Source organism: Podarcis tiliguerta (genome assembly GCF_965153285.1).
Source record: "Podarcis tiliguerta genome assembly, chromosome: 5".
Taxonomy (NCBI): domain Eukaryota; kingdom Metazoa; phylum Chordata; class Lepidosauria; order Squamata; family Lacertidae; genus Podarcis; species Podarcis tiliguerta.
The window spans coordinates 75,076,529-75,102,692 of NC_139538.1; the positions used below are offsets into that span (position 1 = coordinate 75,076,529).

A 26,164-nucleotide genomic window follows, 5' to 3' on the forward strand; every position below is an offset into this window, starting at 1 on the left:
GCAGTTTTGGAACTTAGCTGGAATCATGCATATGAGGAGTTTTATTCACAATAATTTGGCCTTGAAATAATCATTTGATGTCCAGTATTTGCACATCTACATGAAACTGGGTTAAATGCTTATCAGTGGAAGTTTTATGATTCCTGCACTTGAACTATTAAAATGTGCAAAGCAAAACTACAGCCAGGTGTACAAAACAAAGAGTATTTATTGAGAATGTATGCAAAGTGATACAGTCCTCGTAAGTATAGACACCATAATTTCGTAACACTTTAGGAATAGAAATGCCTCATTTTGTTCATCTGAAAGTCCCTCCTGTGTGTTTTCTGATATTGCTAGCATGACAGAGAATGACACCATGCCAGTTTTTTTTTAAGTAGGAGGGCCTGTCCTGGATTTTTTTTATATAAAAAAATAAATCTTGAAATGAATGATTTTCCACTGGAAACTTATATCCGGTGAAGAATGAACAATGTTCTTATAAATAAGACAAGGGGAGCATTTTTAGTCTGAGGAAGAATAGAATCAAATGCATGATAAAGTATCAAAGGGATGGAGTGGGGGAAACCTGGGGCTTCCTGATATTTCCCATAATCCCTGACTGATCATGGCTAGGGCCAAGAAGAGTTGGGAATCCAGCAGCAGCTGAAGGCCACAAGTGACCCATCCTTGCTCTAATGTCTTTCACAAAGCCTTTGCAACATACAAACTCCATTTCTTCCTCATTTGTGACACCGCTAAGCAACGACTGAACTATTTCTAGGAAGCAGCACTGAGGCGAATCAAGGGCTGGGACTACATTTAAAAGTGCACACAGCAAAACTCGCCGTCTTTGGGCTAGTACAGGTTAGCCGTGTGTGTATAGCAAAGTATCATTTGGGACCTTTTATTTTTCAAGTTTTGAATATCAGAAATCCAGCCATGCTTAATCCAGCTGGGTTCTGCTTCGCTCCAGTGCCCTGCACCAGTTCAAACCACATGAGCTCACCCTTCTTGAGCTCCACAAGTGCAAAAGTAGCCAGAGAGCCTCCACTTGCCTTTCTCTTTTTGGTGTCGATGAGCGTCATTCTTTGCCGGTTGCTGAAGACCAGTTGCCCCAAAGCAGGTCCTGGCGCAAGCTCCACGCTGATGGCAACAAGGTAAACCCCAGTATGAGGAGACTTGAAGTAGCCGTGTTCAGGGAAATAACCCCCTCCGTAATTAAGATATGTTCCGTTGAGGCTCAGCTCTCCTCTGGCTTCCGAATACTTCACATAAAAGGCCACATAGGTACCTAGATGGGGGAGAGGGAGAGTTTACATACAGTGGGTAAAATTATCCAAAGTCCCAGAACATTTCCAATTTACCAGGCAAGATGCTTTCAAGTGTCTCCCAGGCCAGGCGCTGAGGTGAGCTTCCATCTCAAAAACGAGGTAAGTCTTCCATTTCCCCAAATTCCTCCCTGCTTGGATATTGAGTACAGCTGCAGAATTCCTGGATTTGTCACTGTCTCACATTACAAAGCCACCCCTGCCCCACATTCCCCCTTTGCCAGGTACTCGGATGAGGCAAGAGGGGAACGTTTGGGGTGGCAAGAGGTATTTTTCTTTCCCTCCGTGACTAGCTGTTTGGGCTTACGGGAGCGGTAGTTGCTCTAAGGGCTTCTGTAATGGGAAAAACTACATATTCCATGGCACACTGTTGGCAACTATGACAGGATAATGGTTTGGGGGGGGGGACCTCTTAGTGTACATTTGTTATAGCTACCACTAGGTAAAGAGAAGGGAGGGGATGTTGGGGGGGGCAGTGGGGTGGCGAGACCATCATACCAAATCTGCAGGTTGGCTCTGGAAATTTGCATGGGTTTTCCCAGTTGTCAAAATGTTGAAACACACCTTTCTAGACTACAGCTCAGAGAAAACAAAACAAAAGCACTGTTCTGCCAGGAGATGGAGCTACACTGTAATTCAATGAGCAAACTAATTCAAGAAACCACTGTTGAGTTCTGTGCCTCTTTAGCGCAAACTCCCTGAGTTATTCTCTTCACCGTTTTACATAATTGGCCGTCTCACGGCACCCGTGCCGCCCTTTCAGGAAATACAGTAGTTCAAAACAATTCAAGTGGAAACTAAGGTTCGTTTGGATAGGATAAGACTTTAAAATACTCAGTATTATCCTTGCCCCCCATTTGTGAAACTTACAATATCTTATGTGCCCTTTTGTTCCATGCAAACCCACCCCTGTAAGCCATTTATAAATCTCACTGAATTTTATCACAGAGTTTTGCCAGCATATGGCATGGCAAAAGTGGCACTCTTATAGAAGAGGGAATTTCAACAACTTTTAAATACTTATTTTCTTTCTGTGCAATGGATTACCTACTTTTCACGCTCCAAGCAAACTCTGGCTTAAATTGAAAATGCTCATTTGATGCTAAGCTTCAGAAAGTGCTGGCATCATAATGGCTCTTGTGCCTTTGTTAGGATGTGTTCCGTCAAAATTCAGAGTGTAGCGGACTAAATGTTCTCTTCTGCACTTATTGACAGGACTGGCTTGATGGAGTCCAGAAGCTTCCTGATCAATAGTTCAGAATAAGAGTGGAGTTTGCCGAGAGGAAATATGAAATAGATCTAGATGTTCCTGTGGACATGAAGCTGCCCAAAGTGGCTGGGGCAACTCAGCCAGATGGGTGGGGTATTATCATCATAATCAACAACAATATCATATGCTTTAATGCAATTGAAATTTAAGAAGTTGCCTTATGCTAGGTCAGGTTATTTGTCTGCCAGGGATGGGGAAATCTTTGGCCTAGTATGTTGCTAGACTCCAACTCTCATCATTCCTGACCATTGGCCATGCTGGCTGGGGCTGATGGGAGCTGGAGTCCAGCAGCATATGGAGGGTCCCAGGACTCCCTGCCCAAGCCCACAACTGCCTACTCTTGCCTGGCAGCAACTGTTCATGGGTGTGAACTAGTTCTTTTCTAACCAGGGCTTCCCATGCTGTAGAACACCCAGCAGAGATTCGGCAGGCATCTCTTGGAGACTTCCTTTCTGCACCACCCTGATGTTTTGTGAGAGGGCAGTATATAAATACTTTTATAAGTACAGTGGGACCTTGGTTGTTGAACTTAATCCATTCCGGGAGTCCGACTCCCAGAACCATTCGAAAACCAAGACGCGGCTTCCGATTGGCTGCAGGAGCTTCCTGCACTCAATTGGAAGTTTGGCTTCCAAAAAGTGTTTGCAAACCGGAACACTTCCTTCCAGGTTTGCGGCGTTTGGTAGCCGATTTGTTTGGGAGCCAAGCCGTTCGACAACCTAAGTACCACTGTCAATGAAATATTTACACTTCTTTTGCATCACCCTGGAACATTTTGATGAAGGGTGGTTAAGAAATATTTGAAATATAATAAACTTCCCCAAGCTGGCTGGGCCTGATGTCCAAAACATCTAGAGAGCCTCAGGTGGGTAAATCATGATGAGGTTATTATAGGGGGTTGATGGAAGAAACGTACCTGTCTCCAGGATCTCTGCATGTATCTTGTTTCTTCCGTTTAAGGTACCTTCCCTACGACTGCTGGCTTCTTTCTTGTCTCTCATTTTTTGCCCCTCTTGAAGCTGCTTCCTCATCCTCCTGCCCACCAGCGACTGAATCTTTGTGACATCCAAGCTTACATTTGCAGCGGCTAACTCCTTGTTGCTTCCAAACAGCTTTTGAAAGATCTGCAGGTGCTCTTCAAGGATTTGCTGGGCTGAGGCAAGGTCCTCCCTCAAATTCTCCACTGAGCCACTGAGTGGTTCCACTAGGCTGGCTATGGTGTAATTACAGCAGAAATTGGCACCATCCCTCTGCAACTTATATTTATGCATCTCCCTGCTGAGGTGCCCAATCTCTTTCTTCAGAGTCATGATATCGTGATATGCTGGGTTATCCAGAGCATCCTCCATGGCAGCTTCATGGTTTGGCTCCATGTGTTCCACTCCACTGCGTTGGGTGGTAACCTCCTGCGCTGTGTCCTCTGTTTTCCTTTCCAACATAGGATGTTTAAGAGATATATGGACATTGGGGTTGTCTCCATGGTCCATCATCTCCAAAGAGTGAATTGTCTTCATAAGATATTCCAGTGTATAATTTTGCTCCTTGAGTTCGTCAGAGATTAGCCTGATAGTCTTTTGAAGCTGCTCTATGGATAATTCTACAGGACTTGAGTCCTCTTCCAACAAGATCTCCATGTTTTCTTCTCCAAGCAAGGCCTTTAGTGCTAGCTCATGTCTCATTGCATCAAACAACAAAGAGTTAAAAGAGCTGTTGAGATATTTGATATGCCCGTGCATCTTCTCATCATTTTTTTCCAGGATGCCAATATTGTCAGACAGCTTTTCTGCATGAGAATTGAGGAGGGACATGCCACCTTCCAGCTTTTGACTCTGCTTCTGTTGGCTTTCCAGAACCTGATGTATAATAGGGAAAGCTGCATTAAGATCCTTTAAGCGTGCCTCAAGTTGCTTTATTTCTTCTCTGTTGACCTGAGTGATGTTCACTAGATCTTCTGTAACAACATGTGAAGATGGTGTTTCGCAATGACATGCTTTCAGAGACCTCTCTAAATCCCAGTGGCTGTCTTCAATACTGGACAGAGTGTCGTTGAGAGCAAGAATCTTCCTTTCCAGATCATCCCTGTATTCCTCTATTATAAGACTCTTCTCTATTAAATCAACTCTGAACTCCTCCAGGTCGTGCTTCAAGGTGGCTTTCAAGTTCGCAATGGAATCGGTTAGTTCTGTGTAGTCCTCATCAGACTCATCAAAAATTTTGGTCAGCTGCTGTGCATGTGCTGCCAGGGTCTCATTGAGGATCTGAATGTCCCTCTCAATAAATGCCTCATTTTGGCTGCCAAATTGTATTGGGTATACTGCTAAATTTCTATTCAGAGTCTTGAGCTCATCTTCAAGCTTGTGTTGCTGTTGTCTCATGTCTGTCAGGCTGCTGTTTAAGGCTGACAAATAGAAGTGTTGTGTCTTTTGGTGTCTCTTGAGCTTCAGATCAGTGTCTGCTTTGATCATGGTGAGATTGTAGTGTAAGGCTGTCTGCTGGGAGTGTAAATGACTCTCTATTTCTCTCTTCACATGGTCCACTCTCAAAATGTTGGCTTGAACCTTGGATTCAAACTTCGTTCCCAACTCCTGAAAATCTTTCTTGGGCACAGTGCTTTCTTGGAACCTCTCTATACTTTTCCGATTGGCCTCGACATTCTTTGAGAGATTTTTCACGGCAGCAGAAAGATCCTGTAGACTTTTATTGAAGCTTGCCCAGACTGGGTCGAAATGTTCCTTCAAGAAACTCTGCACATGGGGAAAGAGTGTTTGCTGGAGGAATTGCTCCTGTACTTCTGAAACACAAATAAAAACAATATAAGGTAACATGGGCAGTTATTCCTTTAGAATTGTGCGGCTGCCTTTGACGTCAATTTGGAAACTGCAGCTGGTGCAGAATTCAATGGCCGCACTGCTGGCTGGAGCAAGACAGTGCAAGAAGATAACACTTTATTGTGGCACAACTGCATTGGGTACCAATTAGCCCAAGGCAACTCAAAAGTGCTGGTTTGGACCTATAAAACCGTATGCCACTGAGGAACCCCAATAGCTCAAGGGCCACCTCTCCCTACATGAACCATATCAGATTCTGTGGTCATTATCTGAGACCCTTCTGCCCATGCCTCGTTTGAAGGAGGAGGCATGAGAACGGGCCTTTTCAGTGGTGACTCCTTGCTTGTGGAATGCTCTCCCAAGGGAAGCACACAGGGTGCCATCTTTAGTTTCAGCCACCAGGCAAAACATTTCTTTTAAACCAGGCCCTCAACCCCTAAGTTGGAGGGTTTTAGATATCTGTGGCCTCTTACTTGGATGGGATGTATGTGATTCTAGGTTTTTATTCTGTTCTAGTTTCTTATAACTGGTTTTAATGCTTATACTATTTTGTACATCACCTTGGGCCACTTTTTTTGTGAAAAAGTGACTCATAAATACAATTAATAATAATCATTAGATGCCGATGATGGAATCATAGCTCAACCAATCCTGAATGCTCAGGCCAATATACTTAGGGCAAATATACTTAGGGCAGGGCAAGCAGCACATGAATTATTATGTAATACAATTAATTGCCACCCTTCCTTCGGTGAGCTCAGAGTGACTTGAGTGCTCGACACACCCATTTTATCATCACAGTAACCCATAAAAACGGGCTGATCCAAGCTCAGACAGTGAGCTTGATGACTGATCTGGGGAAGGAGATTTTGAAGCAGATTTTTACGGCCAGTAATTTTGTGTCATGGTTCCCTCTGAGCACCCTTGATTCAGACCAGGAGCGGAAGGCACTTAAGGACAAGGATTCAGAAGGGGAGGAAGAGACTATGTGGCAAGGTGCAAAACTTGCTGGAACGACTTCACAGCTCCCGTGCAGTCTTTGAACCCTTGCTGCTATTCTCAGACTCCTGAACCTTGGCGCTTGCTCTCAGACTGGATTTATTGTTGCAGCTCCTTTGCCTTGCAAGAACATCTTGACTATACCCTGCTCTTTTTCCAGCTGCTGAGTTCGTACATTTAGGCTGCTCTACTTAAAGTATACTTCTTTACGTACAAGTAAACACACCCGTTATCTGGTTCTGGGCTGGAGCCAGGACTATGAGTGCAAGAGGTATGTCAAAACTTGAAAATACAAATGCCTTCTCTTAAACCTCTCCAAGCTAAACGCACAACACTTCCAACCATTCTACATGGGGCTTGGCTTCCAGATCTCCAACGTGCCCTCATTTACTCACACTCCGGTTTGTCAAGAGTCCTGCCCATCAATGACTTGTGCACCCAACTCTGCCCACCCTTTGGTGGCTGTGCTCTCACCTGATTGGTTGTGGCTTGCTGCTCGCCTTGTGCTGCTGCCGTTATAATGAAGCACCTTCTGTAAGACTCCCAAGTTGCTCGTGGCCTGGTGAATATCGTTCTGCAGATCTTCCAGCAGGGCTTCGTGGCTTTCTTGGGCTTCTGCGATATCTCCTGATCCCAAAAACAATGGGGAGAAACAAATGAAACCATTTACAACGTACCTCAGCCTGGAAGGTAGCATTACTTGGAGGAAAGCATTAGAAAACACTGCAGAGCACCCTTGCACACAGCTAACAGCTGCCTGCTCCACTCTGCCCCCTGCCCCACCCCCAGCCCTATAGACCAGGGAAAATGTCAGGGAGAACCATTACAACACCCATTGTTCAAGTACAGTGGTACCTCGGGTTGCGGACGGGATCCGTTCCGGAGCCGCGTTCGCAATCTGAGCAGAATGCAAACCGCGCCTGTGCGCCCGCGGATTGTGATTCGCCGCTTCTGCGCATGCGCGTGACGTCATTTTGAGCGTCTGCGCATGCGCGAGTGGCGAAACCCGGAAGTAACCCGTTACTTCCGGGTCATCGTGGTATGTATCCTGAAAGAATGTAACCTGAACCTAATGTAACAAGACGTATGACTAACTTAAGGGAGATTTGGGCCATTAGTTTCTCATCCATTTGCAAAGCTCTGTTAGGCTGCAACCCTATGCTTACTTACCTAGGAGTAAGTCTCACTGAACTCAGTGAAGTTAACTTCTAAGTAAGACACACATGATTGCACTGTATTATTATTATTATTATTATTATTATTATTATTATTATTATTCAGGCAGCTATGCTTTGCTTGAATAGACCAACACCATATAAAGGTAGAGGTACCCCTGCCCGTACGGGCCAGTCTTGACAGACTCTAGGGTTGTGCGCCCATCTCACTCAAGAGGCCGGGGGCCAGTGCTGTCCGGAGACACTTCCAGGTCACGTGGCCAGCGTGACATCACTGCTCTGGAGAGCCAGAGCCGCACACGGAAACGCCGTTTACCTTCCCGCTAGTAAACAGTCCCTATTTATCTACTTGCACCTGGGGGTGCTTTCGAACTGCTAGGTTGGCAGGCGCTGGGACCGAGCAATGGGAGCGCACCCCGCTGCGGGGATTCGAACCGCTGACCATGCGATCGGCAAGTCCTAGGCGCTGAGGTTTTACCCACAGCGCCACCCGTGTCCCCTAGACCAACACCATACAATGCAAAAATATTCTGTCCTATGAAGAAATGTCATGCAGACGGATAAATGGTTTAAGGGATGCATTATTCTAATGGTGAAACAATATATTGAATTAAAACGTACTCTGGCTGGAGAACTCTTCTCGTTCTTCCTCCCAGCTTTCCGGCTGATTGGTGGACACCGGAAGAAAATTAGGATCTGCAAATTAAATTTGCCAAGTCAGTGATTTTCTTATTGCAGTTCAGGACTGTGGGGGAGGGTCTTCTTTTCATTTAGGTAGAGTCTGGATTCATAAAGCATCCCTAACATTAATCTCTTGCTTCCAGACATGCTGGTGAATTGGAATTATAGCACCTAATATATAACTAAACATAATTACCATTGGTATAGTACTTTATGAGTATTCAGAGCACTTCACAATCATTCTGAGAATCCTTACGACAGCCCTGTAAGGTTGGCCAATATTATCCCCATATTGCAGCAGTTGGGGCAGAGTGAGACCAAAGCACATAGGCTAAGGTCAATGCAATAAAATAAAAATAAAATAAAATAGGAACTTTACCAACTTCTCCAACCTCTGCCAATCTCATCCCCCTACTCTACCAGAAGAAGACAAAAATGCAAAAAGAAAAGTGCGTATGAAAATGCACATATTTTGTGGGGAAATCACATAAAAATACGCATTCTATCAGGGGTAATGGCTTGAAAACATGTATATTAGTCAACATAAAATGTGTTTATTAGGAGAAATTTGCACCAAATGCTGATAATTTTTATTATTTTTCTTGCTAACACCACCAACAAAACTGAATTTGAAAAATGGAAAAAAACCAAAATGGGTAATACTAGCCTGGTAAAGAGGAGACTGAGAGGAGATATGATAGCCATCTTCAAATATCTAAAGGGCTGCCACATGGAACATGGAGCAAGCTTGCTTTCTCCTGCCCTGGAGGGTAGGACTCGAACCAATGGCTTCGAGTTACAAGAAAGGAGATTGTGACTAAACATTAGGAAGAACTTTCTGGTGGTAAGAGACTCCTTTGGGAAGTAGTAGACTCTCCTTCCTCGGAGGTCTTTAAGCAGAGGCTGGATGGCCACCTGTCATGGATGATCTAGTTGAGATTCCTGCATTGCAGGGGGTTGGACTAGATGACCCTTGGGGTCCCTTCCAATTTTATGATTCTCTGCCCATCCCTTTCCTTCTCCCATCTGAACAAGACTCACTGCTGTTACCTTTGCAGTGCAGCAAGGAGCAGACTGCACTGCAGTGACTTCCACATTGCAAGGGGGGGTGACCCAAGGGGCCTTGGGATAAAAAAGGTAAAAACCGTCCAGGGGTCCTTTACCTAAGTCCAGTCAAAGGTGACTATGGGGTTGTGGTGCTCATCTCACTTTCAGGCCAAGGGAGCCAGCGTTTGTCCACAGACAGCTTTTCTGGGTCATGTGGCCAGCATGACCAAACTGCTTCTGGTGCAACGGGACACTGTGATGGAAGCCAGAGCACACGGAAACGCCATTTACCTTCCCGCCACAGTGGCACCTAATTGTCTACATGGACTAGTATGCTTTTGAATTGCTAGGTTGGCAGGAGCTGGTATAGAGCAACAGGAGCTCACCCTGTTGCAGGGATTTGAACCGCTGACCTTCTGATCGGCAAGCCCACGAGGCTCAGCGGTTTAGACCACAGCGCCACCCGCATCCCACGCCGACTGAACAAGCCCAGCGCATGCCCAGCACAAACTAGATGCATCCTATAAAGTGCCCCGTATATTTTATGAGATATCACTACAGCTGTGTCCAGCCTTAACATTTATTCACCTTAGGGCTTTGCTTACCGTGATGTTCACAGTTCTTGCCAAAGTAGCCCGGGCAGCACTTCCAATGCAAAATGTTCTTGACTTTTTGTTTAACCTGGTAAATGGGCTTCAAAGCTGCTCTGTACCTAGAGGTAGGAAAGCAAACACTTGAGAGATAGCAGGCAAACAAAATTTCAGATGATGAAATTGGGTATACTGGCTTCTTAATAGAGAAATATGCCGACTGTCACAGAGCGTACCAGTTGGTAAATCAACCGCAATTCAGAATTCAATGCTTTATTAGCAAAAACATGACCACTACTGACTTAGCTGAGCGTCAGGCCTAATGAGCACTGCGATTCAGTCCCTGTCGGTCTTCTTCCATGTAAACAGTTGCTGAGACTGAAACGCCCTGCCTCCCCATAGCCATCTAAGTCCCCTCCTCTCCAGGGCTTTCCCAAAGCAATTGGAGACTGTGCCTGCATGCAATCTGTTGCTGCTCTGCCCATTTCAGCCCTCTTCTGGTTCTTGGAGATTGGAGGAGGGGAGCTTATCACAACAGGAGGGGGAGACACCCATGACTCATCTTGGCCTCCCCTCCTCCACCTCACCTGCGTCAGCTTCTACCTGCGATTCTTGACTTCTCTCTGCCACAGCCTCTCCCAGCTCACTAAGCCCTGTTGCCCCTCCAGCTTCTGACACCTCTTCCCAGTCTTGTCTTCTCCCTTTGACCCCTCACCATTGTCCCACAACTCGTCCTCGGGCTCTGATCCTTCATTTGGTAGTTCCCCAGCTGCTTCCTCCCGCCATTCCTCTGCATCCAACCAGTCCATGACACCAACCTAGCCTATGGTGGTGGTGGTGGGGGGGGGACTTCCATGAGAAACCTGGTAGAAAATGCCTCATCCTCGTGGGAGCTGGCATGCAGCAAAGCATAGCATTCAGGAATGCACGCAAGAGGAGAGGTCCCACTTCCGAGCTCTTTCTAGATAACTTGAACGATCTCTTTATGACTCATAGGAGTGTTGGGATATTTTTCTAGGAGCATCCTAGCAGCCTCTGCACATCAAGAGGGAAGTGCAAGTGGCTTGGGCTAAGAATCGCATCCAGCTTGCAACCTGCCCTTTCTCTGCCCTCTAGTCACCTCTAGAAGCAAATAACCTGGGCACTATAGCAATGTGAGGGGAACAGGGGTCTCCCAGTTCCAGGATATTCATAGTGCAGGCAAGGCCTTAAAGTTATCACGAAACCCCATTAAAGAGGCTGTCATCCTTACATGATCTTCTGGCAATCTGGAGTCCCATTTGGACATGGTTGCTGAGACTTAATTATGTATTTCTCTGTCTTGCAAACAGCAATATACGTGACCAGGCGGGACTGCGGAAACGAGCACCAGTTCCTAGAGGAGAAGAGAGAAATGCAGGCAGGAATTGTGAGAACAGCTACCATTGGCAACATGCTATATCAGGCAAACATAACAGTTTTTATTAAAGATTGTATTGTGCAACAAACAAAGGAAAGTACATATATCACCTTCACAGATTCTCATTCACAATTTGTTTACATTTGGTATGAGACATTGTTGTCATAGGCATTATATAATTGGGGGGGGGGTGGAAAGAGGAGGGGGAGAGTGATGGGGGGTATTGATCTTTCATTCTATTGCGTAGTGCTTGTGCAGGGTTTGTCTGACAGCATCACAGGGCTGGATATATATATATAATTTGTTGGTATTGCGAAAGATTGGGGGGTCCATTCGGCTTGGTTGGTTTGCTTGAATGTGGAGCGGGGGGGGGGGAGATTGTTGAATCAGATTAACCATATTGAGTCATATGCTGGGGTGGGGGAGTAGGTCATTGTGTTGTTGTGCTGTATTCGTAATAAAGGCTAGCCACACCGGGCTGAAGGCATCCTCCTTTGCTTGTCCCCTTGCTAATAGGTCGGTTTCTCCTACATTTTGGTACCAGTGGTCCACATTCCCTCCACTATGTGCCTTTCATGAGTGCACAGCAGGCAGAATTTCACAGGGGGAGCTTTTCCAATCAGTGCATCATCCTTCTAACCAAATGCTTCCTCCTCTGGTTTCTGTCTCCCGTGTGTCGTGGCAAAAAATCCTCTCTTCAAAGGCACTGTTAAAGTCACAAAACCCCTGTCCTGGTTTGCTTCTGGTTACCCTGCGCCAGTGTGGTGTAGTGGGGTTAAGAGCGGTAGACTCGTGATCTGGGGAACCGGGTTTGTGTTTCCGCTCCTCCACATGCAGCTGCTGGGTGACCTTGGGCCAGTCACACTTCTCTGAAGTCTCTCAGCCTCACTCACCTCACAGAGTGTTTGTTGTGGGGGAGGAAGGGAAAGGAGATTGTTAGCTGCTTTGAGACTCCTTAGGGTAGTGATAAAGCAGGATATCAAATCCAAACTCCTCCTCTCCTCTTCTATCCACAGGTCAGCCTTTCAAAACCTGGTGCGCTTCAGAAGTTCTGGACTCCAACTCCCATCATCCCCAACCAGCATGGTTTAATGGTCAGGAATGATGGGAGTTGTAGTTCAACAACATCTGGAGTTGGTGAAGACTGCGTTGTGATCTGGTCCCAAAGCTCACCTTCTTGAAACTAACAGTTGGCAGACTATGCTTTGGCGTTTTTACAAACATGGAAAAGGCTGCCCTTTGCCTGTGCAATGTTGCAAAATGCTGTTTGCTGAGGGGCCTCCCATCTTGTTGCACATAGAACTGTGCTGGCACGCAGGTTGCGAATGAGCTCTCTTGAGAAACGACATTGTGCTGATATAAATATCCCTCTCTCTCCCGAGAAGTACGCAGGCCAGCAGACAACAACACAAAACGTAACGTTTCCACACAATGCCACCAGCGCCATGCAGGCAATTCAGAAAGGTCAGGAGACCTTTCCCCTCAGCTGTTGTAGTCAGATTTGCATTGAAACTGGGCGGCTTTCTGTTGGCGTGGAGAGAGCTCACACCTACGAAATAATGGCTGGACTTAGCTGCAGTTTTATATCTTCCAGTGGGAACTGATCTCTGATAATCGCCATACATGGGAAAGTTTTTGCTGTAAGGCAGAGTGGCAGAAACAATGGGAAAGTGCGTAAAGCAGGAGAACGGAGGCTGAGGTCACTACTTGCAGGAGCGGGAACTTAGCAACCAGTACACCGAGGCAGGAAACCAAGGAAAGCAAGCCCTGAAAACAAGGGTCGCAATCCAGCCAAAAGTGAAGCACATTTAAAAGTACTTTCTTCCCAAAAAACCCAGAGTCCTTTCTTTTGGGGATAATTCAGACTGAAATTCCCAGGCGTCAGAAAAGGTTGTTTATGTATGCTACAACTGCGGCCTGTGTTTTGTTAGCCCCAAAATGGAAAACGAGTGAGGTCCCAACCAAAGAAGAATGGCAACTTAAGTTGACAGAATATGCTCAACTTGCAGACTTAACACACAGAGTAAGAGAACAAGAAGAGCGTACGTTTAGAGAAAATTGGAAAATGTTTATTGAATATATGGGAAATAATTGTGCACAGCTGAAAACTCTGGCTGCATTAAGATGAGTTCAACAGTGTAAATAAGTTTTGATGGATGCAATAATGGAATACTGAATGGTATAGTTTTTGTAAAATGTGCAGGGATTTATGATATGTAAAATGAACCACGGAAAGAGAAGGGAAGTCATTGATATCTTAAGGATGTAAAATGAGTATTTTAAACTGTAAAACAGAATTTTTAATAAATTTAATAAATCACACACACACACAGAGAGAGAGAGAGAGAGAGAGAGAGAGAGAGAGAGAGGCAAGTGGTAACACAGGAAAGGGTCTTCTTTGTGGTGGCACTTTGGTTGTGGAATGTGCTCCCCAGAAAGGTTTGCCTGGCACCTGCATTATTTTATTCATTATTTTATTATTAGTTACTAAATGTGTACAGAGCCCTTCATCTGTAGATCTCAGGGTGGTTCACAGCATAAAAACACAAGGTAAAAACGCAAAACACATGATGAAAACAAGAATAATAGCAAAGCAAAACAATGCCCCCCCCCCACAAACATAGAAGGACATAGGATGTTTGTCAGCCCAAAGCCTGATTGAAGAGAAACGTTTCAGTCTGGCACCTGAAAGTGTATACTGAAGGCGTCAGGCAAACCTCCATTTATTCACAGATTTATATGAGTCCTGATTTATCCTACAGTCATAGGGCAGTATACAGAAGCAAAAGGAGTACAAACTTAAGGAAAACTATACCAAATTGATTTTAAGACCTTATAAAACAACAGTACATCAAGGGGAAACTCATAACATTGATCCTAACCCTCCAGGTTAGAATAAACAAACACAATTGTATATAACAAAAAGTAAGATTATATGTATTGGGAAAATTTTGGGGGGAAACACACAGGGTAATCTGGAAATAAAACAAAATGGGAATATGAGGGAAGTCCAGGGGAGGAGGGGGGGGGGAATATGGAAAATTGTTAGAGAAATATTGTTAGTGGGTGTATACATGGAAAACCCAAATACACACACACACACATACACCCTCCTTGCTCCACTTCCATAGACTTGGTGGAAGAGGTACATATTTTCCTTTTGTCTAAAAGAATGAATTGGGCCAGGAGACTTTCATAGACATGGAGCCACCACAGAAAAGTCCCTTTCCCAGGGACCCACACCTCATATCTCATCCAACACGTGGACCATTATGAGGTCTTCCTTTGCTGATCTAGGGAGATGGGGAGGTAGATAGGGGAGAAGATGCTCTCTCAAGTTCTTGAGTTTGAGGTTTTCTATGGCTTTAAATGCGTGTGAGATACAGGATTGGCGGTGGACTCCGTTTTGTCCTTTGCCTTGGGCAGCCCGAGGGGTGATGGTTTCATGGGGTTTCTCTACTACGAAAGTGTAGTTGGATGAGATCACCCATTTTATGACACCGTCTCCTAATGGGAAACGTTCTCATTAGACCAAAGTCCAAAGGCGCCAATTCAGAAGCATTACGGGAAGCCGAGGTCAGAAGATGGCAGGCTGAAAATGGATTTTTGATCCTCTGAGATGTTTCCAAGACTTTCCCTGCACTAGATTAATGCAATGATAAAATGTTTTCTCTCTTCTGAAAGCATCTTTTGTTCCTACTTAATTCACATTATCGCCACCGCAACAGAAGAGGTACAGCCAATTCAGAAAGTGGTTTGCATTTTGGTTTCGTCTTTACGCGAAGGGATCGTCCGCTGTAGTAACTGCAGCTTAGATTTCAGATTTCCCTTACATTAGCTACCCTGTGCAGGCAAGTCCAAAGCCATTGTCTAGAATAATTGAACAACTCCATGTTTCCTTCTAAACCACTGTCATCAGAGCTTGTTCTTTCTATGACTTGGCTGAAACCATCCCTTCAGGGATCACACCAATCAATGATGCCCCTTTGCCAAATCAACATAAATCTCAAAGGGCCAAATAATCTTAGCTTTGGAAGGCAGTTGTGAAGACGAAGAAGAGGAAGAGGAAGAGGAAGAGGAAGAGGAAGAAGAAGAAGAAGGAGGAGGAGAAGTAGGAGGAGGAGGAGGAGGAGGAGGAGGAGGAGGAGGAGGAGGAGGAGGTCTTCAGTTGTTTAAGTATGTTTTCGTCCAAAAGACAGGGGCTACTTCTGGAGAAAAACTGCTACACTTTGGCAGATCCTGTAGACAATCTGTTACCAAGCCAAGTTCAAGGTTTCAGAACAAACATATAAGGACCAGGTTGCTTATCCCTTACATATGTTCTGCAAGAGAATTTCTCCTCAGTGTCCCCCAAATTTCCACAGCAACTCAGAGCTGGGCTTTTAGTGTGGCTACCCCTGTTTCATGCAATGTTATACCTGCCGATACCCCATGGAATGGCAGCAGTTTGGCTTTTCTTCTCAAGTTCTCCCTTGTCTGTCTCCAGGTGGAGATGATTTCCGCCTACTCCAGGAGTAAGGAACCCCACGGCCTATAAACTGGATCAGGCCCACAGAGCTATTTCAAGTGGCCCACCATTCCCTGAACCCATTGCTATTTTTCTAGAAAGAGGTGCCAGAACTCACCATGAACACCGCCCTTTTTCTCTTATACAGTGGTACCTCGGGTTACATCCGCTTCAGGTTACATACGCTTCAGGTTACAGACTCCGCTAAATAGTGCTTCAGGTTAAGAACTTTGCTTCAGGATAAGAACAAAAATCGGGCTCCGGCAGCATGGCGGCAACGGGAGGCCCCATTAGCTAAAGTGGTGCTTCAGGTTAAGAACAGTTTCAGGTTAAGTACGGACCTCTGGAACAAATTAAGTACTTAACCCGAGGTACCACTGTAATGGCGAAGCCCACCTGAAAGGTGCAGGAACTGAGTTCTGGCTGAAAAAAGCCATGCCTCAATTGCACCCCACCCCTCACCCCATCACAGCATTGGGCCTTATTCTGACTTGTAGTCATTCCCTGCTGAAGTTCAAGGGACTCAATGCCAGATGGGTTTTCTTCCTCTAAATGTTGCAAGATTTTTAAAAAATAACAACAGACAGATAGATTACATAGATCACAGTGTCTGTGGTGTGTTTTTTTTCTACCTGAGACAGGGGTGGGGTTTGTTTGGTTTGGTTTTTTTTTAGCACTTTTGGTGCAAACTTGACGGTTTGAAAAAGGGGCCTGATTAGAACTACAAATGTTTTCCGGTACAACCAAGCAAAGCAAACAAGCAATTAAGCCTGAGCATTGTTCTGGCTTCCCTAGAAGGAGAGCAGTGGGGATTTTCGCACTGCTTTTATCTGCTTCCAGCACTTAGGAGAGTTCCTGCGGCCCCCCATTTATCACCCAAACACGACAGTCGGAAATGAGAAGCTGCTTATATTAAAGATCTGGCCAGCCTATCGAAAGCAGGGAAGCCTGTGTGCAAGTGTGTGATAACAACGCCGCACCTGAAATAAATCTTGCTTCATGGCTTCTTACTTCCCTCCTCAGTGACAAGCACTCATGGTCACACCAAGGTCCATTTCCTATGAGGTGACTTTATTGGAGACCTGTAGCCATTCCTAGCCTAGCTCTGCAGTTATGCAATTTTCAATATTCAAATTGAGCCCAAGGATGTGTAGGCCAACAAACATAAAACTGAAAAACCCACTGTCAAAACCCCTATAAAAAGGTAAAGGACCCCTGACAGTTAAGTCCAGTCACAGACAACTCTGGGGTTGTGGCACTCATCTCGCTCTATAGGCCGAGGGAGCTGACGTTTGTCTGCAGACAGATTCCAGGTCATGTGGCCGGCATGACTAAGCCACTTCTGGCAAACCAGAGCAGTGCATTGAAACGCCATTTACCTTCCCACCGGAGCAGTACCTATTTATCTACTTGCACTTTTTGGTGTGCTTTCGAACTGCTAGGTGGGCAGGAGCTGGGACCGAATAATGGGAGCTCACCCCGTTGCGGGGATTTGAACCACCGACCTTCCAATCGGCAAGCCCTAGGCTCTGTGGTTTAGACCACAGCGCCACCTGTGTCCCTCAAAACCCCTATAGCATTGTAATATTCCACCCCCCTCCCAAGGAATTTTACTGTACTGGGGGAGAGAAGAGAGAAAATGAAAACACATTTGTTCATGTTCTCCCTGGCCTGTCACAGCTGCAGTAGGGGACAGGCTACCAACCTGCCAATGCTAGTTTATAAAGTGGCATCAGCTATAAAAATTCAGACTCAGAACCAACTCCCCAGCTGTTTATCTCCCCTCTCCCAAGCAGGTGAGATATGCTGGTACCTCATAATCATCAGGGCTCATCAACCTGGGAAGGTAGCCTGTCTAGGAGAAGGAAAACTGATCCTAAACCTCCTCTGGCTTGGAGGACATCTTTGGGAGAAGAAAAGGCTGAGGAGTAAACCCCGCACAAATTCAGAGTGGATTCCCTAAAACGGTTGGATGGTGCCTGGTACATCTCTTTCCAGCAACTCCTGCAGCCAAGCTGGTGCCAAACGTATTGCTCTGCTTTTCCTTGGACCACACCGCAGAGGCCAAGAGTGAAGTCTTGTCATCTGGGCAGCCCAGGACCTCCATCCACACTGCCCAAGTTTGCACCCCGGAGAGGTCACTTTGGTGCTACTTGAAATCACCTCCATTGTCTCCTGAGACAGATGGATGCCAACAAGTAATCGTCAGCTATCCAAAGCCTTTGAGCGCACATATTACAACCCATTATTCCCCATTGTTGAAACACCTGGGAAGACTGTGAACAAAAGCTTAGAGATGGTTTTCTCTTGACACCACATCGTTTCTCAGAATGCTATCACCCCCAGCACAGCCCCTTCTGTGGCTCTAAGGAACAGGCAAAATTTCTTCTAGATGTGATTCTCAGGTTAATACAACGATTTTCACTGCCCAGTTCCAGCCTCTGCCTGCTAGCCCCTGTTTCTATTGATGACAAGAGTCGGGCCAAATAAGGTAACAGAGTGAAAGTATGTCAGGATTGCTCATCCCGGAAACCACAACGGTCCAGTGACAAAATGCATTGTCTTTCAGGAAGTATGCAGCTTCCACAACTGAAAAATGTATCATCTGGATAAGACCCAAGATACAAATAATGAATGACACCAGAATTCATCAGAATGCACCATCGTAAGACACAATTCCAGCATTTTGCTCTTTTGAGCAAGAGCCAACCTCCAGAGATGGGGAACTGGTGGCCTCTCAGATGCTGTTGAACTGCAGCTCCCATCATTCCTGACCATTGGCCACACTGTGATAGTGCTGCATCTAGGAACACCCCCAGACTCCGCACCAGTTCCTTCAGGAAGAGTGTGGCCCCATTCAAGAGAGGCAATTTCATGACCTCCCAGACCTGCGACCCTCTCACCCACGGAGATGCCACCTCACCAGGATACAGGCTCAGTTTATTAGTTCCCATCCAGCCCACCGCTGTGTCTAGACACTCGTCTGGGGCCTGCACAGCCATTTCTGATTTAGAGGAAAAGAGGGGGGGGGGGGAGTTCCAAAATTTCCTGATCTTAGAACTTGTATCCGGTCACATCACCAAACTTCCTTTCCATATCTTCTTTGTAACTAGACAAAGCCATCGCAAAATACCGGAAAATGTATTGAAATAGCAGATTCTCCTCCTCCAGACATACATTGAACCAACCACCTGTTGTGAGACATGAGCCGACAGTATAACATTGTATATGACCTTGTGTGGGAAAACATCCAAAGGCCGGGATAGATTTATATATAGCCGACGGATGTCTCCATCTGGCAACTGAAATGGTTTCCTCTCACGCCTACACTTGAGGCCTTTTCAGACACGGCGCATTTCCAACATGGAAAGCCCTTTCAACTTAGAAAATGTGCAAAAGCCACACGGAGAGCATCACAACCGCCGCATGCGTACGTGAGGGAACGCGTGCGTACCTTTTATTTATTTAGAGAATTTATATACCGCCTCCCACTTCTGTGACAAATTATCAAAGCAATGAATTCCAATTAGTAGAACTAAATTGGAAGAGCAAGGAGGGGCAGGGAAATACAAAATCAATCCCAGAACAGAAAATATGGTAAACACAGAAGCAAGTTCATTACAGAACACAGGGCATGTTCCCCCCCACAATTCAGTGCTATTTCCTAGAGCAGCACTTAATTTCTCCCCATAGAAGTGAAGGATGGCCATTCTCTATCACCCTCAAAGACACCACTGTCTGGTGGTCCCAGTTTTTAGAGTGGCACAAGAGCCCTCTCTTTCCTACTGAACTGGAAACTGTTGCCCTCCAGATATTGCTAGATGATAGTTCCCGCCATGAACTGGCAGCACAACAGAGAGGAGGAAGAGGATGCCAGCAGGTTGTGTAGTCAGGACTGGGACACACTGGGGTAAGCTGTTCATGGGGAAGGAGAGGTTCATGTAGGAAGTACTCACAGGGTGACAGATGATGACAGGGGATGGGGGTCAGTGCACAGGAGCCAGAGCAGCAGGACCCATCACCAGAGCCAGAGGGGCCTGTCTCCATTAACACAGTGGACTCTGAGGCATAGGGAGCAGCAGCACCCTAGGGGACTGAGGCAAGCCAGGGCCCACAGCCCAGCTCCCTAGCTGGCCAGGTGGGGCGTGCTAGCTCTGGGTTGTGATTCCTCAGCTGGAGTAGGCTTGGAGCAGGTGAGGGCCACATGCCTCGTCAAGCCCAGATGCTGCAATCAGCATTCAAAGTATAAAAGGGCAACAGGGCTGAGGTTCTGCGTCTGTTCAACTGCTCCAGGATCTCTGTGGGACTGTGCTTCCTTTGGACACGTGGATTGACTCTGGACTGGGGACTTGACATACTGACTTGCCGTCAGGTCAGGCCAAAGGTTCGGGACAGCTCCCATCATCCTTGACCTTGGTCCATGGTGGCTCATGGGAGTTGGAGTCCAGTGTTTACGGCCAGTTTTCTCAGAGGAGACGTTAAGCTATCCAGTCTGTAGTTTTCCAGATCCCCTCTCAAATCCCTTTTCAAAAACTGATGTCCACTTTCTAGTCATCAGATGCAGAAGCCAATTTTAGGGAGAAGTCGTGCGGTTTGCTTGGAAGGTTGAGAATTTCGCTTTTGAGTTTTTTAAGAACTCTTGGGTAGACACCACTTGGACCCAGTGATTTGTTCATTTTTAGTTTGTGAGTAAGGTCTAGATATTTGGTCTCTTTTCACTGTTTCCAACCAGTTCAACAATGCTTACATGTGCCACCAGGTAAGATTAAGTCCAGTGTTAGACTCATAGAACTGTAGAGCTGGAAGAGACAATGAGGGTTATCTAGCCCAGGGCTGCCTCCCTTCTGATTGGTTCCATGACCAATTGTTCCAGGGCACAGTACTTAGGAGTGCATATAAATGTTACCAGAGGTAACCAGAACAGGCATGTAGCCAGTTTATGTGAGAGTTACATAAATCACTCATTACTATGACATTTCCCCCTTTGGCTGCCTTCTCGATTTCAGTCTTCAACCCAAGAATGCCCTGGGCATTTCTGATTAGGGAGTGTGTGCGCACCGGCATGTGCAAGGAAACTTGTCATAAAACAATTAGGAACAGCTCAAACCATGTGTCACACGTCACCAAGTATTTGGCCTCAACAAACAATTGCACCTTCAGGGTTGAGTCTGCGCTAGTTTCATGACACTGGGTACTGGCATCTCTTTAAAAAGTGGCTTCTCTGTTGTAGTTGTGGATGGGTTGAAGGAAGAAGCTGAGTCCTTACAGTTGAGGTTAACTGATTCTGATCTCCCCACAAGGAATCTGCCCTGCAGTCCTCAGGTGTCAGCCACTCCGGGCGCATTAAGAAGGGAGTGTCTCAAATGCTCCGTCAGGGTAACTTAGATGTCAACGCAGCTAACTGCCCTGTTCATCATGCCGTGAAGATAAACAAAGATCAGCAGCCAATATGATTCACAGCTCATCACATGCATGAACAAGCAAAATGTCATCAAAATAATTCTGGTTTGCAGCACCAACACAACCGCAGCATGTAACATGCATTACATCATCAGAGGAAACGAAAGTCAGGTTGGTGCTGCAGTTCTTGAGGAAGGGGCTTTGGTCAGCAATAGAGTACATGCTTTGCACACAGACTTCTGCATTTCATCCCTCAGCTTCTCGGGTAAAAATATATCAGGTAGTAGGACCAGAAATATCTACCTGGTGCCTTGGAGGCTTAGATCTACTCTGCCATTTGGAATAGCTCAGTGGGATGAACCAATAGGTAGCTTTATATTGTTATGGATTTCCAATTGGATTTCTTTTAAGTCCTGAGGCACCCCTGGCCAACCAACTTGAAAAAACATTGTGTGTATCATTCGTTGGAGTTTGGTAAATATACTGCAGCTGTGTGCAGAAAGTAGTCTGGTAAGACTGCTACCTGAATGAATAAAAGGAAGTTAACTTCTATTAACTCCTGCAAACGTCATCCTGGGCACAAGCTCATGTGTGTCCACTATGGAGTCATGAGGTTAAGGGAACACTAGGACAAGCTAAGAAAGACTGACTAGAGAAGGAGGAGGAAGTATAAGCCTGAAAAGAAGTAATGTACATGCCAACAAGTAGCTACCAAAGAAGGAACCAACAGGAGGAAAAACAGGTTGCCTGTCTATAGACCCATCCTAGTTCAGGTAAACAACTACAAACTTTGTTGCTTTTACTCCCAACACCCCAGCGTTTCATCAATGGGATGAGATGACCCAAAGCAAACCACAATCTCTGCCAAGACAGAAATCTTGGTTTGTTTCCTTTCAGAATGAGCGGGGAGGAATGAAGTAGGTGCGCTTCACTCATGCACGCTAAGCGATAGTTTATGGCTTAATATGATGTGCGGACACAGCCTATGTGTGGATTGTGTGCACACGCGCTAAATTTCTCCTTCAGAACTTGGCACGCTTATTCTCTGCACACCAGTGGCTGCATTGTGCCTCTTCGTAGAATCATAGTTGGAGTGTTGGAGTGAATATCAAGGAGTTAACACGCTGTGCTAAGTGGAAATGCTGACTCAGTATCGTGTGATGGGTCGGCCTCAGGAGACACGGGGTGTTGCCTAACTGGTTTATAGCCAGCTAGTATAAAAAGGTATGGTTGACTTCTCCCCTGTATGTAATCCCACCTGTGTATGCTGATTCCTGGATGTAAGAAGACTGCTTTATGATAATGCAAGACAGCAACTGGAATAAAGCCCTGCTTAAAATGCAGCTTGACTCCCGAGTGCTTCATATGGGCTGCCGTACATTTCAACAGACGGGACCACAAGAGTCATCTCTAAACCCACCCCCCCCATCTTTCACCCAACATGGGACTGGAACCCACAACCCTGAGATTAAGAGTCCCATGTCCTATCGACCCTCTCCCATGAGCCCATGTTCTGAGAACCCTTAAACCCTCAGCAAACACAGAAGGGGCACCATGTTGAACATACCTCAGAAGGAAGAGAGCACAATGGAGCACAATGAACACAATATGGAGACCACGTTTTTTGGAGATCCAGTAAGCTAAGATGGTAAGAGACACAAACACACATCCCTTTCCACATTTGTCAGCTAAGGTGGGTGCTTACCTATGGTAACTGAGACTTTCAAAGCAAAGGAGCCAAACATTAGCAGCACAGAGTTGTAAATATAAAGAGTTGGGTTGTTGTTGCTGCGGCTGCTGCTGCAGGCACAGCTCTGCACTAAGAGGTATTGCAATGAAAAATTCATTAAGCTTTCTACATTGGCTTTTATATCTCATCAGCCAAGGACCTCTTTACATGCTCTGGACATCTCTGAAATGTACTGGGGAGCCCTGAGATTTCACGAGACCTTGCCAGGAGCTGCCGCAGCAGCTTCTCCTTCTGTGGCAGTGGCAGGGCTCCTATACGGGTGCAGCCCCATGGGATTTCACTTTATGGGTGGACCAACCCCGTCTGGAAGTAAATCCCGTTGAACTCCAAGGGGCTTACTTCTGAGTAGACATGTATAGGATTACATGGCACATCCCATTGATTTTGATGAATAAGTCAACATGAAAGACATATCAGTAATTGATTCTAGCTGAACAACGCTCCAGGTCCTACTGCACATTTAATTGAAGCATTGCCTCTTCTGCCCCTGTTTTACACTGACACTGTTTAATAATTTCTTGTTTGCTTTATTCCGAATTTGATTGCTTCTATTTTCAAATGGTGAGCCACCTCGAGTAAAAGGTGAAATATAAATTACTATAACAAATACATTTCCAGTTTCACTAAATATTACAAATAATAGCAAGGCTAGCTCTTCAAGTCATTAGTTTTGTGTGTGTTTGTTTAAACTGTAGGTGAATGGCTGTAAAAATTAACGTGTTTGCATGAGTTAGGTCAAAACATTGAACAGAAACAAACCATCTTGTTCCCTTGCTACCATTAATACCCATTTGTTTGCTTTCAGTTGCTAATAGGCTTACAAAATGAAAAGAATAATGAAAAATATGGGATGCTTCCGTGGCTGTGTGGTCCAGTGACGTTCTATAATAAACTTCACCCCCTCCTAGAATGTATATCTAGAATCTCCAACTATCCTTCTAATTCCACAATTATTTCCTTATGAATACAATCCTATACACGCTTACCCTGGTGAATGTGACTTATTTTGAGTGAAGCTGACCTTCTATGTGTCTACTCATGAATGGGGTGCAACATAGATGTCACAGAAAGTCTTTTTGGCCGATACTTACTCATGACGAGGTTGATGTTCTCTGGCATCATCATAATCCTTCACATCATCGGTCACAATGGTGGCAGCCGGGTGGAGGACTTCTTCACTGATGTGTTCCTCCCCCCAATATTCCTCTGGCCAAGAAGATGGCTGTGGGTCTGTTAGCATCTTGCGGTCCTGGGGCCACTGCTTGTGATCTGGATGCCCAGGGTATCTTGAATGCAGGTCTGACTCCGCCAGCACTAGGGTGCCACAGAGGAAGAAGACCTTAGCTATCATCATGGGCTCCTTCCTTGGTGCTCTTACACTTCCCTGCACTTCAAATCAAATTGCTCCTGCAATCCCCTTTGCACCATTCCTTAAGCTCAAGCTTGGAAAAAGGAATGGCACGTAACAAAGAACGGAAGCAACGCTATCGGCCCTCCCAGCTACAGTGGAAATGTTAAAGGTCATCAGACAATGTGGGTTCCTGTGGGGGGCCCTGAAGACCTCAGTCGGGGAGGTGGTGTGTGAGTTTGTGTGTAGGAGAGAGGCAGGGGGTGGTTGTGGTTGATTTAAGGGCGGGGGGACGGGGACTTCGGTGTGTTTTCCTTACTAGCTTCTGAAACTATCAACAGACAAGAACTGGATCTTTTATCAGCTGCCTTCTTGCTGGGGAGCAGGAAAAGGATGTTAGCTTTCATGAGGAGGCAAGGAAAAGAAAATATTTAGTGATGGAGCAGTTTTCCCAAGCTGCATGCCACACACTAAGCAGCCCGATGCAGCCACAGAACAGGCTGGAAATTGCTGTGACATAAAAGCAGGGCTGCATTTACTTTGCACTCAACCATATTAACATCCTGTGCCCAGGATGTCCAAATTCTGCACCAAGAAAACAGGACCCGAGATCCTGAAGCCTGTATACATAATACGGTTTTGCATAATGCTTTCTGTTTTTGCTATTCATGGGAAGGAGCAAGGAGCTATGCAGGGCATTGAAATCCCACAGCAGATAGTCAAAATCATCCAGCTGCTATTGCTTACATATTTTTGGCTATATCTTTGTAGTCATGAGGTCTAGTAACTTGCTTTTTTTTTTAGAAGCGAAGGCTGACATTTTCAGAAAACTGAATTCTGTGGCCATTGCCATATTCTCTGCTCCTTTTCTGAACTCCAGTGGGGACACACAGCCTTGTTTAAAGACTAGTACAAGCTGGTTACAGCAAATACCACAATTTATTTCTTTATCTCCTTACCTTATATATCCTACATTTCTTTCATCATGCAACCCAAGGCAACCTACATGTAGTTCTCAGGCTGTCTCCCATCCAGGGTGGCTGACCAGACCCACACCTGCTTAGCTTTAGCAAGATGGTGGCCTCATTATGGCTTGAATGCTTCAAGATTTTGATGCCAAATACAGACCAATATGGCGCCCTGAGAGAGGACAAAATTTGGCATCCGCCCCCTAACTTTGAGCAAGTAACCATATAAATGTAGGTTTTATTATTTTTACTAATAATTTGTTCTCCTTCAACTAGGGGCCCTGTATGGGGGAACCACCCACACTGCCCTACATCTGGCGCTGATCGCAGGACCATCTTACAACCTTCAGTATTTCAAAGATGAAAACTCTTGCACATTTAAAACATGCCATTCTCACAGGAAAGATTATTCCCTGAGCTGCCCATCCATACTATCACATTGACAAAACTCTCTTCGTCCTGCTGCACTGTTCATTTACTCTAAAGTAGTCTGGCTCACACTGATATAGAAGCTAGAAAGATTGGGGATTTGAAGTTGTTAGGATAAAATTGCCACCCCCCAGTTTCACAAGACATTTGGGACAAATGAATCTCTCCAGGAATAATCCACCATCTTCTGTTTATTGCAAGCTATACTTTACATCCCTCAATTTGCATTGCGTTGTCAACTATTATACAGTTCTCTGTACGGATGCTGCTGCTTTCTCGTGCTTGATATTTTGCTTCATCTCATTTACCACCCTATGTCTGCCTAAGTTCCTTCTGTTCAATAAAAATAAATAAATAAAATTTTAAAAATTGCCACCATCCTAGTGTAGATGCCATTACATAGTTTGGCCACTAGGCAGCGCTGGACTTAGTTGTATCTGGTTAGACACAGGAGTTTTCTGTT

The 26,164-nt window shown here is 45.5% G+C and overlaps 1 protein-coding gene across 1 annotated transcript; it reads right to left on the reverse strand.

Annotated features, from left to right (window-relative positions):
- Positions 1-190: 190 nt before the first annotated feature.
- Positions 191-24,635, reverse strand: MMRN2 (multimerin 2). The gene is made up of 7 exons (XM_083439951.1): positions 24,048-24,635; positions 11,153-11,275; positions 9,916-10,022; positions 8,204-8,278; positions 6,882-7,034; positions 3,497-5,371; positions 191-1,273 (listed from the first exon to the last, which is right to left on the reverse strand). The coding sequence occupies exons 1-7, from the start codon at positions 24,308-24,310 to the stop codon at positions 894-896; spliced, it is 2,976 nt and encodes a 991-aa protein (XP_083296077.1). The 5' UTR covers positions 24,311-24,635; the 3' UTR covers positions 191-893.
- Positions 24,636-26,164: the final 1,529 nt, after the last annotated feature.